Source organism: Suricata suricatta, chromosome 6, assembly GCF_006229205.1.
Source record: "Suricata suricatta isolate VVHF042 chromosome 6, meerkat_22Aug2017_6uvM2_HiC, whole genome shotgun sequence".
NCBI classification, from domain to species: Eukaryota; Metazoa; Chordata; class Mammalia; order Carnivora; family Herpestidae; genus Suricata; species Suricata suricatta.
The window spans coordinates 36,573,429-36,589,158 of NC_043705.1; the positions used below are offsets into that span (position 1 = coordinate 36,573,429).

Consider the following 15,730-nt stretch of genomic DNA (forward strand, 5'->3'; position numbering starts at 1 on the left):
TATTAGGTACTCACTGAAAGCTGGGCATTTACCTGTCTTTACTAAAAAATTCTTCTGATTCCAGAAGGGATATTCCAAATCTTCTGTGCATCTACTAGTTAGGCTTGTGTTCAAGCCATTTTTTTCAGCCCTGATTCTCAGGCAACACCTTCAATGATCTATTCTGCTTTTCCCTCCTGTGCACAGGGGGCTAAGTCCAGTTATCAGAGCATTTTAAGGCTGGGCAGGCTGGGCTCTGCTGCCTAGCGGAGTGGGCGTGGCCATCCCAGTCTGCACCTGTTCCCTAGTATACTGATGCTTCCATTCAGAAGTTTTTGGGTTTCAACAAGGAATTAAGAGGACTTTTTACTTTATTTCTCATCCTGAACTCACCTTGAGAATAACCACAGGCAATAAGAGAACCACTCTTTGGGAAGGGAGAGGATAGTGAATGGGATAGACACAAACAAACAGGGGGCTATTCCCCAAACACTGTCCCAGGGACCCCTTTCTGAAGAAAATTTTTTAAGGTTATTCACCTGTTTTTCAGAAAAACTAAGGATTTCAGACATTGCTCGGGGACTGTAACTAACCATTCTTAAATGAACACATTCCTGGTAACTTTCAACTCCGAGCTCATATTATAGAGCTGCTCTGGTGAGAATCACCTGACCCACAAATTGACGTGTGCCTTTTTAAGTGACTTGGGGCGTGATTTTTCATGTCTCCTATATGAAACCGCCATTTGCCCTCTCGGTCCACGTTTATAGTATGGCACCCCCGATGGGCCGTCCAATGCATCGTTGGCACGGGGATGTTAGCAGCGTGAATGCTAACTGCCTGTCTCTGACATCCTCTGAAGCCTGTCCCTCGAGGTGAGCTGTGCGTTACACCACACTGCCTCCGTTTTAATTCAGCACCCGTCAGTGATAGGAGAAACTCTGTTTAGTTCTTCCTGATTCATACTCGTTCATACTCATCAGAAAAGACTGATTTAAAGGCGCTAAATCCTTTTGTAAAAAGGAGAATCTTTCCACCATGTCAGCGAACATTCAGAATTTGATGAAAAAATGTTTTTAATTTAGAGCACACCTGTTACTGTTCTCCCCACATGTCTCATTTGCTGTCTCAGAGCTGGGGCTGGCAGTAGATCTTCGACAGCTCGTAATCAGTTGTTCTGATATATATTTTTATATCCTACCAACTGAAGTACCCCATCCAATTCTGTCAATTCCATACTGTCTAAATTTTTGTGTTGTCTTAAATTATTCAGGAAATAAATGCTGCATTTATTTCCTGAATAATTTATTATTGCATATAAATGGTGAAATAATGTCTGCCTGTCATATATGGGAAAATGACAATTATGGCACCATCTATAATTTAGTTTCCTTAATATCATCCCTAGTCCCAGGGAACCGAAGAAAGCAAAACCCCAGTCTGGGGGTATGAAGAACTAAGCCTCCTACTGAATAGCTTCTTCCTTGCAGAGTCCCAAAATGGGCCTAAACATCAAGTGGACAGCATCTTTTCAAGGAAAAAACTGTATATATGTATTTATATATATAATTTATATACTTATATAAATGTATTTTATATATTTGTATTTAATGCATTATAATTATATACAATATGTATATAAATATGTATGTGTCAATGTATAATACAGTGTATAACATATACATTGTATATTTTATATATTATATAAATGTATATATAATGTACATATCACATGTGTGTGATATATTACATATATAATATATAAAATATATATGATGTATGTTATTTATAAAATATATAGTGTATATTATAATACATTGTATTATACATTATATCATATATACATTATATACTCATATATAATATACATTACAAAATATATATTTATAAATATATATATTGATCTATAAAAATGGAGAGAGAGATTAAAACAAGTAACACCCTGTACTCAAATTCAACAAGTCTCAATCAAATTCATTCAGTCTCTGGTAGTGCCCAAGGATATGCATTTTAAACAGGAATCCAAGGAAGATGTGGCACACACACTTTCAACATTTTCGGGTGGTGGAAATGTTTGAAAGTTGGGGAACACCAGCTGACTAGTTATGGCATCCTGGAGAGCTGTGTTGAGAAAGATCCCCAGGCGGAACACAGGCATAGTGAGAAAAAAGTCTATCGTGACAGTAACGACAGCTGAAGTAAGTGACTCACTACTATCAATTTAGATTTAAAAAAATTTTTTAATGTTTTTTATTTATTTTTGAGAGACAGCACGTGCAGGGGAGGATCAGAGAAAGAGGGAGACACAGAATCCAAAGACAGGCTCCAGGCTCTGAGCTAGCTGTCAGCACAGAGCCCGATGCGGGGCTCGAACCCATGAAACGTGAGATCATGACCTGAACCGAAGTCAGACACTCAACCAACTGGGCCACCCAGGCACCCCATATCAACTTAGATTTTTAATGTGACCATATGTCTCAAGGTACAGAGGTGAAAAGACAAAACTGCGTTTCTAGGGCACCTAATAAGGACCTTTTGAGCCTTGTGCCTGAAAGGGACATTCAAGTAGAGATTGTAACTGGGGATGGTTTAGCTCTTCTTCCTGTCCCCATAGGCGACATGTGGCAATGTCTGGAGACATTTTTGATTGTCAGGTTTTCAGCCAGAAGTGGGAAGTGCTGTTACGATCCAGTGGGTCGAAGTTAGGGCTTAGCGAACTTCTTGCAATGCACAGGACAGTCCCCACAGCAAAGAATTACCAGGTCCAAGAGGTTGAAAAACTCTGAGTAAAGTCCTGGCCTCACAGTCACTCATTTCCAAGGCAATTCCTGTGGGCAACTGAGCCTTCCCCTGTGAGCCCAGGAGGGCACCCAGCAGAGAGATCGCCAGGTATGGCAGCATCCTGGCCCTGGCCCTGTGGTTTCGGCCCAGTGTCCATGGGCTCCATGGAGTTCTGCTTGTCTTGTTTGGCTAAGACCACCAGGCCACTGGTCCTGGCCCTCAGACATTTTTTCCCCACCCTTCCTTGTGCACCCTGGCCGGGCGACAAACTCTGAGCCACCCACAAGTGGTTGTTTCAGTTTATCCAGCTTTTTGGTCTTGAGATAAAGCACAAAAAGTTTTCTGGAGATTCGTAACCCAATAACGGGGGCCTGGACAAACTCCTTGATTCTAATCCCAGCTCTGCTCCCTCCGAGCCCTGGGAAATTAACCACAAACAACTTTTCTGTTAAGTAGGGACTATTTCACTTGGCTACCCTGTTTGAAAATGACCATTAATCAAATAAATGTAAAGACTACTGAAAAATACCATTCAACATTCCTTCAACCAAATTCAAAAGATATATAACACCTACTTACCGGCTCAGGGTCTTCTTCCAAGCTGGGTCTCACTCTAGAAGAATGCTCTCCCAATTTATTGAGTATCAGAATCACCGGGGAGGCTGGGGGTAGGGCTCCAAAATTTGCATTTCTAACAAGTTTCCAGGTGTTGCTGGTGCTGCTGGAAGGGGGACCACACTTTCAGAACCACATGGCTCGAACACAGCCTCTCCCTTTCCTTGCCGCACGAGGATGGATAATCGCAGGCTTGGAGCTGGCGTGGGACATGCACTCAGACTAGAGGATCACATGCGTGGCTGCTCTTCTGAATCACCTGGGGAGCTCCTGGTTGTTTGTCACCCAGATCCCTGGCTCTCCTACCACCCCACTGCTCAGAGTGGGGGCCAGCCAGGCATGTGCGTTTGGCAAAATGGCACTGGAGTTTCTGACCATGAGAAATAGCAACAGTTGAACACTTTCTTCTTTCCAAACGCTGACCTAAGTCTTCCACGGTATTATTTTATCTGGTCTCCCCAATGCACTCATGAGAAAATTCCTGTTATCATTCCAACTTCACAGAGAAGGCGTCACCTTTTTAAGGTCATACACCTTGTTAGTGGTAGAATGTGGACTTGAAGCCAGGCATTCTGACTCCACAGAACAGGCACTTAACTACCAAGACTCCAGGCTGACTTAATTTGGATCAATGAGCCCCTTGCACATGACCCATGGGGAGAACGAAATAAAAAAACGGAGACAATTTAGACTGTGAGAGAAGAGCTCCCAGAATCAGCTGCTGGCAATGATGCCTGAGTGGCTCAGTTGGTTAAGCATCTGAGTTTGGCTCAGGTCACGATCCTATGGTCTGTGAGTTTAAACCCTGTGTCAGGGTCTGTGTTGACAGAGCCTGGAGGCTCCTTTGGGTTCTGTGTCCCCCTCTCTCTGACCCTTCCACACTCACTCTTTCTCTCCTCCCCTTCTCAAACATTAAACATAGAATCAGCTTTTGGTACCATTCAGGCAAGAATAACTTCACTTTCAGCCTGACGCTTGTTATTCTTACTTTATTAAAATGTCATCACATAAACAACACAAAGCACTATTTTGCACAAAACAAAACCCCAGCAAGGAAGGCAGTGAGATTTGCTTTTAGCAGAGACTGGGTGCCATGAGGGAGCAGATTGAGGAGTTCAGCAGTGGGGAGTGTGGACCGTGGATGTGGGAGAAGGATCAGATGACATCTCCCCCAATTACAGCCGTGTCTCATCACAACCACAGAGCACGTAAATGGAAATGCCAACACTTCAAGGTCCTCCAAAAGCACATGAATTTTGTGCCAACAGCTAACATAACGGGCTTGTCTCCCCGAGCTTCTGCTACTGCCCTGGTCCTCCTTCCAGCTGGAAATGCAGGGACCCTAACACTGTCTGCAGGGCGTGCTGCTCGCAGAGATGAAGGGATGACTTCCACTCTGTGGCCATGAGTGTCAGAGCTGAGAGAGACCCTAGAGATGATCTAGCGCACCCATTTCTTCCTTCCTTCCTTCCTTCTTCCTTCCTTCCTCCTCTCCTCTCCTCTCCTCTCCTCTCCTCTCCTCTCCTCTCCTCTCCCCTCCCCTCCCCTCCCCTCTCCTCTCCTCGCCTTTCCTTCCTTTTTTTCTTTCTTTCTTTCTTTCTTTCTTTCTTTCTTTCTTTCTTTCTTTCTTTCTTTCTCTCTCTCTCTCTCTCTCTCTCTCTCTCTCTCTCTTTCTTTCTTCTTTCTTTTTCTGTTTTGCAAAAGGAAACTTGAGTTCAATATAGGAAAGGGCCTGGGCCTGGGCTCATTATACAGCCTCTTTACAAATTAAACTTGACTTTTTGGCCCCAGCCTTCCCTCTAAACATTTTGTTGGGGGAGGACAGAGGACAACCTAAACTATCACAACAAAATGCTAATAATATTTCAGAAAGACGAGGGGGAGAAAGGACTCTTTTTTGGCAAAAAAAAAAAAACCCATATATCCACATTTATGTCAGCTTTGTAATAATGATATTTAGCTCTAGAGGAAAAAATCCCATAGGAGACACTGGAAAATGCTTGGAAATGTGATACTTAGAATAGCTTTTGGCTGCCTCCCTCTTGATGCTCGCAGGTGATACCACTGTAAAATGTTACCAACATTAACACTGTAAGTAGAACTACCAGAGTGTGAGCCCTTGACCGCCTGGGGTAGAGAGACTGAGCGGCAGGCTGACCATCAGATCCTCAGTTTGGCATACGTGTTCTGGCCACTGGAGAGTTGCAGCTGAACACCCTCCTGGCCTCGAAGGCAGAATGATGGTGCTGCTCGGCCTGTACCCAGTGGCAACAGGCGTGCAAGAACTGACAGACCAAGCTTCCAGAAGCTCTCAGGGAGAAGCATGGTTGCGGCACTGGGTGGAATGGGACTTAACATTCTGTGTGGTGCTTTTGTCTCGCCAGGGCACGTGCACATCACAGACTTCAACATCGCGGCGATGCTGCCCAGGGAGACGAGGCTCACCACCATGGCGGGCACCAAGCCTTACATGGGTATGGGCTTCACGAGCGGCGGGGTTAAAGAGCAAGGCTTTCGTTTTTCATCTGGTAGATATTTAGTCCGGGTCCAATAATCTGTAGGCACTTGCAGCTAGAAATGCCAAGCCCCTCTCTAACTTTACCTGGAGAGCTTCTGATTTCCCAGGTTGGAGGGGAGCCTCTGGATTCTCCATTTAGCAACCACCCCATCTGATCTTGATTCAGGAGGGCCAGTGATGACAGCTCTGAAACACTGTTTTATGAGTTCTTTAGGACAGCTTCTACTCGCTTCCTAGCAAAGAATAGTAGTTGATTGAATAAGTATCTACTAATTGCCTCTGTGTGTTTAGCAGGGTACCAGGCCCTGGTCACTCTGCAGTGAGCAAAACACACAAGGTGTCCAGCTCATGGAGCTTACTTTCTAGGGAGAAGAATTTCGACACATAGAATCAAGTCGAAGTAAGATGCGCTAACAAATCAGATGGTAATAAGTGACATAAGTATTACTATACCCATCACTTACATGACCCTGCATTGCATACACAGGGCTGTAAAGTTCACACAGTGCCTCCCACTTGCCATTTTACTCTTAGTTTTAACACCACGACAAACCCATGAGTTCTGCTTTTGAAAGATGAGGAAGTGGATTTTTCCTGAAGATTCAACATATGTCCAGAGGGAGACTAAAAGGGTAAAGTTAGGTGCTGGAATTGCCAACAAGGGCTCACATTAGATTATATTAACACTACAAATTACTGCAAATTCTAAGTGCTGTTGTTGGAGATGGCGTCTGTGTGTAGACACCATTCTGGCCAAATTAGCCCTGCCTCTTCCCTGCCCCCAGAAATGTAAAGATAGAACTGTGGCCCTTTCCCCAAAGGTGGTCAGCAAGAAGGACTTTTCTCCTCTCCCCACTATTCTCAGGACAGGTGAGTCAGACGTCAAGAGAATTGTCTATAAAGTCTGTGTGCGGCTGTGAGAACAATGACCTGGTTCTCCAGTCTTCTTCAAGGTCTGGTTTGTCACTGCACTTGCTCACTGCTCCTGGGACCAACGGAGCCTGTTCTGTCCCTGGAGGGTTGATAAATTTGGAGTTCAGTCTTCCTGGGGACCATAATATCAGGAAACAGATAGGAAGCAGTGTGTGATGAGGGGTGTGGATTAGCCACAGGATGGGATCCGGTTTTTCGGGACCCCTCCAGTCCCTAAGGGAGGGAGGTTCCTGTCACTGTGGCTTACTGGAAACACCACCAGTTCTAGTAGTGCTCAACTATACCAGAATCTCGGAGGTGACACCCAAGGGTAGGGTCATTTAAAGCTCCTCAGGTAATGCTGCCATGCAGCCAGGGTTGAGAAGCTCTGCTACAGATCGTGAGCCAGGACGGCTACTAGAAGCAACTAAAGAGAGATCACCTTGGGGGCAGGGACAGGGCATTTGTGTTAGGATCAGTCTGCCTGCAGTATCCTTCTTCTATGTCCTAAAATAAATGGTACTTTGTAAGAAAAGAGAGAAGGGGGAGCACCTGGGTGGCTCACTTGGTTAAGCGTCCAGCTTCAGCTCAGGTCATGATCTCATGGTTCGTGGGTTCGGGCCCCACATTGGGGTCTGTGCTGACAGCTAGCTCAGAGCCTGAAGCCTGTTTCAGATTCTGTGTCTCCCTCTCTCTCTGACCCTCCCCTGCTTGCACCATCTCTCTCTGTCTCAAAACAAACAAAACCAAAAACAAACATTAAAAAAAAAAAAGAAAAGAAAAGGGAGAAGGGATATGAGAGACAGATCGGCTATCTCCACATCAGAATGGCTGAATCCAGCGGCATGATATGGGTAAACCCTGGATGAGATACTACATTAGTCTTTAAATTCATGGGACTGCATCTTAAAGTATCCACAGTAGATGTTTTAAGAAGCAAAAAGAATTTAAATGTTTTAAGCGACAGATTGAACTATCTTTGAGGGAGCCCCCTACCCAACAAAAAGGGGAAGAAAGACACTGCATAGTTATTGGCAACTGATGAAAGGATTAAAAACTATTCATGCTTCTACCCTAATTAGTTGAGAAGCTTAGAGCAGATGATGCCACTGGTTAAGCCAGTGGAATTAGGAGGTAGGACGGACTGTAATGGCTAGATATGGTCAGAGTAATTTATGAGCAAAATATCGGAACTGGAAATCGAGGGTAAGAGCAAAGCCACTTCTTTTAACATCTCATTCTCTTCCTCATGTGGCTAGAGAGAGTAAAATAAAACTCCTACATGCAGGACCACCTCACTTTCCAAGAGAACGAAATCCTCTGTGGGAACAAAATGAGTCTTATTTTAGATGATACTTGAACAACTGCAAATTTCCTGGCTTCCTATTACCAGCGGGGGGAATAAATCTCCTTTGTCACTTCTCAAATAATGGACACATATAATTCAGCCTATTTTCTGCCTAAAACCCCCAGTACTCAGATGATAAAAGGGACTATCTGAGCCTGCTGCTCTGATGAATTTATTCTGCAGGTTTCCTGGGTTTCCATATTAGGGGCTATTTTCTTGGAGCCAAATCAGAATGTGCATCTGGGTTTTCTAGGCCTGGTTTCCATGGTGAGAAGGGTAAAGGAGCTACCCTTCATTTCTCTCCCCAGTGATTTTAAATACAATATCCGTATAATTTAATTCTCCTCAAATTTGGCATTTCGAGTCCTTTCACAACACGGAACTAGGAAATTGGAATGCATTCAAAGTTCTCTACGCCTCTCCACCTTCACCCTTATAATTAACAATTACTAATATTTATTAAAGCTTTCTGTGGGCCAGACAATGTGTTAAACATTTAACATTCATTTACTCATTTATTTTTTCTCAATGACTCTATGAGGCAGACTATAATTATCACCATTTTACAATGAGGAAATAAGAAGCTAAGTAATTTGCCCAAGATCACATGGGTAATTATTAAAAAAAAAAAAAGCCTAGATTTAAAGTAAGCTCTGTCTGACTTTAGAAAGTCAAGCTTCTCCCTGAGAGAGAGATAAAGGCAGAAATATTTTTTAGAAATTCTTTGTGGTCCTTAAAAGATTGTAAGTCAATTTAGGGAAGCCAGACTAGTAGAAGGGTTTCCTGTTTCATTAAAAGTGAGGTTCTGTTGGGACCCTTGGGTGGCTCAGTCGGTTAAGCGTCCAACTTCGGCTCAGGTCATGATCTCACAGTTCACAAATTCTAGCTCTGCATTGGTCTCTGTGCTGACAGCTCAGAGCCTGGCACCTGCTTTCAATTCTGTGTCCCTCTCTCGCTCTGCCCCTCCCCTGCTCATTCTCTCTCTCTCTCTTTCTCAAGAATAAATAAAACATTTTTTTAAATGAGGACTTGTCATCCCTTAACTCTTGATCCAATGGTTGCCCTTGTCTTTGGTTTTTGGGTAAGAGTCCTTCTGAGAGATGTCATAGGTAGAAGTCTGCTTTTTCTTTTTTAAAAACTATGCTCCAAATAATTTGGTAATATCTAAATAACAGACATTCACCAGTATCCATTTTATAGTAGTGCTCCTGTGGGAGCACAAATGGGTATAAATTGTACCCATTTAATAGTACTAGTTAGCGGTTATAGAAAGAAAAAAATATTCTAAGGAGAAAGGAAGAAAGCTAGGATGAAATACTGATGATTATAGGAACATATGACATCTACTAAGAGGAGATGCCGGGCCCGTTACCGTATACAGTGGTTTTTCTCTGGGGAGGTGAGGATGAGCAGTCGGGTAGTTCCAAACCACCTTCCCTTCCGAATCTTTTAGCTCCTTGTTCCCTGCTCTTCTTCCTCGCCCTCACCCCTACCTCTGTGTGCATGTAATTCAGATCATTTAGAGCTTAACCAATTAAAGCATTCTTCTCTTCCCAGTTAAAAACAAAACAAGTTCACTATGGCAAACTTGTAAAATGCTGATAAGCAAAAGGCAGTTAGATTAATTCGTCTACTTGTAGATAGTTATGCTTTCCTTCCAGACCTTTTTATCTGTGCACACGCACAACACGCACACACACACACACATTTTTCTTTTTTAGAAGTTGGATCATACTGAATTTTTGTACTCTAAATTTTCACTTTATAGCATGATAGCAACAGACATCATATAATGAGCATTTATGATGGCCCAAGTACTTTGTGAAGCTTTTAACATCTACTGTACCAGTATATTCTCAAAGCGACCCTATGAAATAGGCTTTACTATTATTCTGATTTCACAGATTAAAAAACAATCAGGCCAGGAAATGAAGTGACAAGAACCTTATCACACAGCAAGTAACAAACAAGAAGTTAAACCCACATCTAAAACCATCTTGAGCCATGGCACTTATGGTGTGGATGATGGTGAGGATGGTGAAGGTACAAAGGCTGACATTGACGGAGGCCTTCCTGTGTACCCAGCACTGTTCCAAGTGTGTGTGTTACATTGTTTAAACTAAAACTTCCGTGAGGCCAATCCTCCGGTTATTTCCACTTGCAATAGGCAAACTGAGAAATTAAGCACTTTGCCTAAGGTGAAGCTAGGGAGACAGCCGCAAGGCTCAGAGCCTCCACTCTGCTATGCTGTGCAACCTCTCTGCCTCCATTCTATAAACCTGCCTCAGCCAAAAATGCAACTTGTTTCTCTCCAACTCCAGAGCCTGGGTCTTCGCAAATGAAACTCTGCTTATTTTCCCATATCCGTATATATATAACTATCATTTGTAATGATCACATGCTTAAACATGAGGACTGAATTAAATTTAACCAATTCCTCATTATTGAGTGTTAGCTTGTTTTTTATTTTGAAATATAAATACTGACCCTTTATCAGATATGTCATTTGCAAATATCTTCTCCCATTCCATAGTTTTGTTGATCGGTTCCTTCACTGTGCAGAAGCTTCTTACCTTGAGAAAGTCACAATAGTTCATGTTTGCTTTTGTCTGCCTTGCCTTCAGCAACATGTCTAGTACAAAGTTGCTCCAGCCGAGGTCAAGGAGGTGACTGTCTGTGTTCTCTAGGTTTTTGATGGTTTTCTGTCTCACATTAGGTCTTTCATCCACTTGAATTTATTTTTGTGATTTTTGTGTATGGTGTAAGAAAGTGGTCCAGTTTCATTCGTCTAATAAAAAGTTAGTATCCAACATCTATAAAGAACTTCTCAAACTCAACACCTAAAACACAAACAACCCAGTTAAGAAATAGGCAGAAGACATGAATAGACACTTTTCTGGAGAAGAAATCCAGATGGCTAATGGACACATGAAAAACTACTCAACATCACTCATCATCAAGGAAATACAAATCAAAACCATAACGATATACCACCTCACAGCTGTCAGAATGGCCAAAATTAACAACACAAGAAACAACAGGTGTTGGCAAAGATGCAGAGAAAGAAGAACCCCCCTTGCACTGTTAGTGGGAATGCAAACTGGTGCAGCCGCTCTGGAGAACGGTATGGAGGTTCCTCAACAAAATTAAAAATAGAACTACCCTATGATTGAGCAATTGCACTATTAGGTATTTATCCAAAGGATACAAAAATACAGATTCAAAGGGGTACATGTACCCCAATGTTTATAGCATTACCAACAATAGCAAAACTATGGAGAGAGCCCAAATGTCCATCGACTGATAGATGAATAAAGGAGATGTGGTATAAATATATAATGGGATATTACTTAGCCTTCAAAAAGAATGAATCTTGCAATTTGCAATGACATGGATGGAGCCAGAAGGTATTATGCTAAGTGAAATAAGTCAGTCAGAAAAAGATAAATACATATTATTTCACTCATCTGTGGAATTTAAGAAACAAAACAGGTGAACGTAGGCGAATAGAGCTAGAGGAAGGGCAGGGAGGGAAGAGAGGGAAACTAACCTGAAAAGACTCTTAAAGATAGAGAACCAAGAGTAGATGGAGGGATGTGGGTGGGAGATGGGATAGGTGGGTGGTGGGTACTAAGGAGGGCACTTGTGATGAGCACTGGGTGTGGTATGTAGGTGATGAATCACTAAATTCTCTTCCCGAAACCAATATTACACTGTATGTTAACTAAAGTTTAAATTAAAAAAATACAAGTAAATGTGTAATAAAACTCCTATTAGCAGAAATAGGTCCTACAGTTGGTTTATGTCTGTGATAAATTCCCATTCAAAGAATTCCTGGTCAGTGGATAGTTATGTGTTATTATGTTTTCTCCTAAAAATCCGCATTGATTTCTATTCATTCATTCTGGAAGTGTCTGAGGATATTCACTTTCCTGCATTTTCAGCAGAGTTGAACAATGAATATCTTTAATCTTCCTGAAAAGATGATTTAAAATGGTCCCTCATTATGAAACTAATAGTACAATTCTCTGACTTATTCTGTAAATTATCTGTGCATGCTCTTTGCCCATTTTCTATCAGGGTGTTAATATTTTTATCCTATACTGCTATTTCTTCTCAATTATATAATCTTGTTATATAAAAATTCTAGCCCCTTATAAACTCAGAATATTATAGTGTATCCTATGTGTTATAAATATGATTTCCAACCTTTCAGTTTGCTATTGTCCTTATGACATTTTTCATATAAAGAAATATTTTTCTAACATCATCACACCATTCTTCTTTTTTATAGTTTCTATCTTTGATGCTATCCTTAGTAGGACCTTCAGATATTGGATAAGGTTACCTAATATTTTTATTATTATATTTTCATGTTTTTTCTTATTCCTATTTACATAATCCTGCCTGAAGATATGTCACAAGGATCTGAATTTATTTTTTATTACATCATTGAACAGTTGTTTTGAGACAACATATCAACTAAGACCCTTTTCATACTGATTTACAATATGTTCATCATAAACTAAGTGTCCTTATGTACTAGTGTCTACATACTGTGGTTTTCAAATCTTAATTATTATAGTTTTATAATGTAACTAAATACATGAGATGCATGTCTATGTCTTTATTTTTTTTAGACAACCTTTATTATTCACAGGTATTTTTTGGTAGATGAAATTTAGAATATCTTTTGTAAGTTGCATTCATTATTTTTATTGCGTTACATTTACAGATTAGGTTTTTGGCCCTTTCTTCTTTATTTCTTGACCAAGAATCTACTATCTAGGTGTTCTAAAACCTGTAAACCAAATAACAGAAATCCAGATAGCAAATTAACATGTTAAAATGTGTTCAGGCTTATTAGTAATTAGGAGGATGTCCATTTAAACCACAGTGAAAGATCAGTGCACACTTACTGGATTGGCAGAATTCAAAAAGTCAGTTAACACCAAGTATGGGTAAGGAGGCTGAGCACAAAAATCCTCTCATACACTGCCGGTCACGGTGCTAATCGGTACCACCACTTGGATAAATACGTAAAGATGGGCGTCCCATCCCCAGCAGCTCCATCCTCCAGGGCTCCCCGAAAGCCCACACGTCTGTACCCTACACAGATGCGTGGGCTGGTAGGAGTCTTACGTGTATAGGGATGTTCATGGCAGCATTGTTCACAACATTCTCAAATTGAAAACACCCAGATGTTAGCTTTTCTCTTAGCACGATAGCCTATTTATCCTTCAGCGTTCTCTGCCACTTCTCTGAGATACTGTGGCTTGTCACCCGGGGCGGGTATCTGGGATGACGGGCTATGAGGTACTGATAAGGGAAAGGGAAAATAAAGCCCATTCCCTCCAGTTGGAGAGTGGGAGGAGGGGGGGGACCGTGGGGTCAGGGCCATTATTTCCCAAACAAATGGAGAACCGGGACTTGCAGGAAGGATGCGGTGATGTGTGGAAGATCGATCCACCAGGGAATGAGGCTGCCTAGCCCTACTACCACAGGCTCCTCCCGTCAGGGTCGGTCCTGGGCCTCGGATCTGGATGCTGTCCACAGGATTTGACTTGGGACTTGAGTGCCCTGAGTAGGTCAGCCCTGTGTGCAGGCTCCATGTCACACCAGTTCCCTTTGTCCAGGGGCAGCCCCCGACTACCAGAGGTTAGGTCAGCTGTGTATAGCTTTTGACAAGTAAAATCCCCATTCCTCTCCAGAACGGCAGCTAGTTTTTGGAGCACTTTCTAGGTTCCAGGCACTGAACTGAGATTTTGGCATCTCATTTGATTTCTCACCTCTATAAAGATCTCCTGCTTATTATTCTGACCTTGCTGATGAGGATTTTTCAAGTTCAGGCCACTGACTTGTTCAAGGTCACAATAAGTGGTCAAGGCAGGTTTTGAACCCAGGCAGAATGGCCCCATGTTTCCTTGAGTCATCATTATTTATTCAACACATTTTGTTGAGTGATTCTAAATGCCAGGTTCAATGTGACACACCAGAAATGTAGCCATGAGCAAGCTGCCCTTGCTTTGTGCTTTGTCCAAGCTAGGTATGTCCCTGGACCAGGATGGAGAAGGTCCACAGTGTGTCCAAGTGCTTAGAGAATGCATAACAAGGGGTCATCACTGGGGGACGAACTTGACTGTAGCTTTGCTTTGTTGTTGAGAGTCCTTTCAAATAACTGTGTTACAAAGTGTAAGTTTTTCCACCTAATGTAAAACCTCGTATTGTTCAAAATGTCGACTCCATCTTTCTCCCTCCCTCACCACCTGTAGTAGCAGGCTAAAAATGCTGCCCTGGTGTCTTGTAGATGACTCTGAGACGGAGAGGCAATCCAATGTCTGGTGCATCAAATTCTAAGTGCTGTTTGCAGCAGTAATACAAATACGGGTCCTTTAGCACAGACCTTCCAAATGAAGACAAAAAACACCATCCTCTGAGCCTTTTGAATTTTAGGATCATCTGAACATTTGGGGCTTATGGGATCTAATTTTTATTAGGCAGATGATATAAATAAGAGCAGAATTTGCCCACCAAGCCCTGTGCTTGCGCGTATGTTGGGTGACAAATCAGTCCACTGAGACTAGAAAATTAGACATATTTGCCTGCTGTGAGCAATGTAGCAGCAGATGATAAACATCCCTAACAGTGTTTATTCCATTATTCACCCTCGTAATGTGCCGTAGGAGGAACGTGTGGGGGAAAGGAATTTGTTAATGTCTCAGGGAGTAAGACTGACCTGAATTCTCTGTGTTTTCAGCACCTGAGATGTTCAACTCCAGAAGAGAAGTGGGCTATGCCTTTGCAGTCGACTGGTGGTCCCTGGGGGTGACGGCGTATGAGCTCCTGCGAGGCCGGGTACGGGAGATTTCCATTTTTCTTTGGTGACTCTTCCAGCACATTTCCTTTTTAGAATGAAAGGATGAATTTTTTTTCCCACTAAACTCCAGCAGTTCATTTGCAGGGCGAAAGCATTATGCCATGTGGAGCTTGGGATTTCTCTACATATTCACTCTCCCACATGTGGAGTCAAGCATGTGAGTCAGCATTAAATGCAGATAAAATTAAATGAGTAATATGGATATAATAAACTCCCAGAGAGAGAGAATCAGGGCACCCCACTAAATAGCTTGTGTAAATACATTTGTTTGTTTAAAGAAAATCGTTTTACAGTCACAGTACAGGACTCTAGCGTAGACACACTTCCCTAAGGCAAGTGTGAATTATTAACACAACACAATTCATGCCCTGTCTTGTTGGATTCCTCTCTGGCACCCGGCCCCTGGGTTCTGAGTTCAGTGGAAAATGAGAGTAGTTTCCTTTTAAAGAAGACTTTTCTTAAACAAAGGAAATGCATAGAGAGAATTTTGCTAAGAAAATCTTTTTCCCTCCCTCCCATATCATATTATGTCTGTGGTACTTCACTAGGATATGCTGTATTAACACTGTCAGATTCATGTTTCCTTTCTTTCCTTTCCTTTCCTTTTCTTTCTTTCTTTTTTGGAAAGGTGAAGAAACGTTACTGTTAGATTATGGAATTTAAATCTACTTTGCAAAGTATTGCCCTGTGAGTTTTTCAA

At 42.1% G+C, this 15,730-nt stretch overlaps 1 protein-coding gene across 1 annotated transcript in view; it reads left to right on the forward strand.

Annotated features, from left to right (window-relative positions):
- Window positions 1–15,730, forward strand: part of STK32A (serine/threonine kinase 32A) — a 118,813-nt gene that overhangs the window by 83,539 nt on the left and 19,544 nt on the right. The window contains exons 6-7 of the mRNA XM_029941345.1: window positions 5,760–5,849; window positions 14,911–15,008. Coding sequence (XP_029797205.1) covers window positions 5,760–5,849; window positions 14,911–15,008 — 188 coding nt within the window. The remainder of the gene's footprint in view (window positions 1–5,759; window positions 5,850–14,910; window positions 15,009–15,730) is intronic.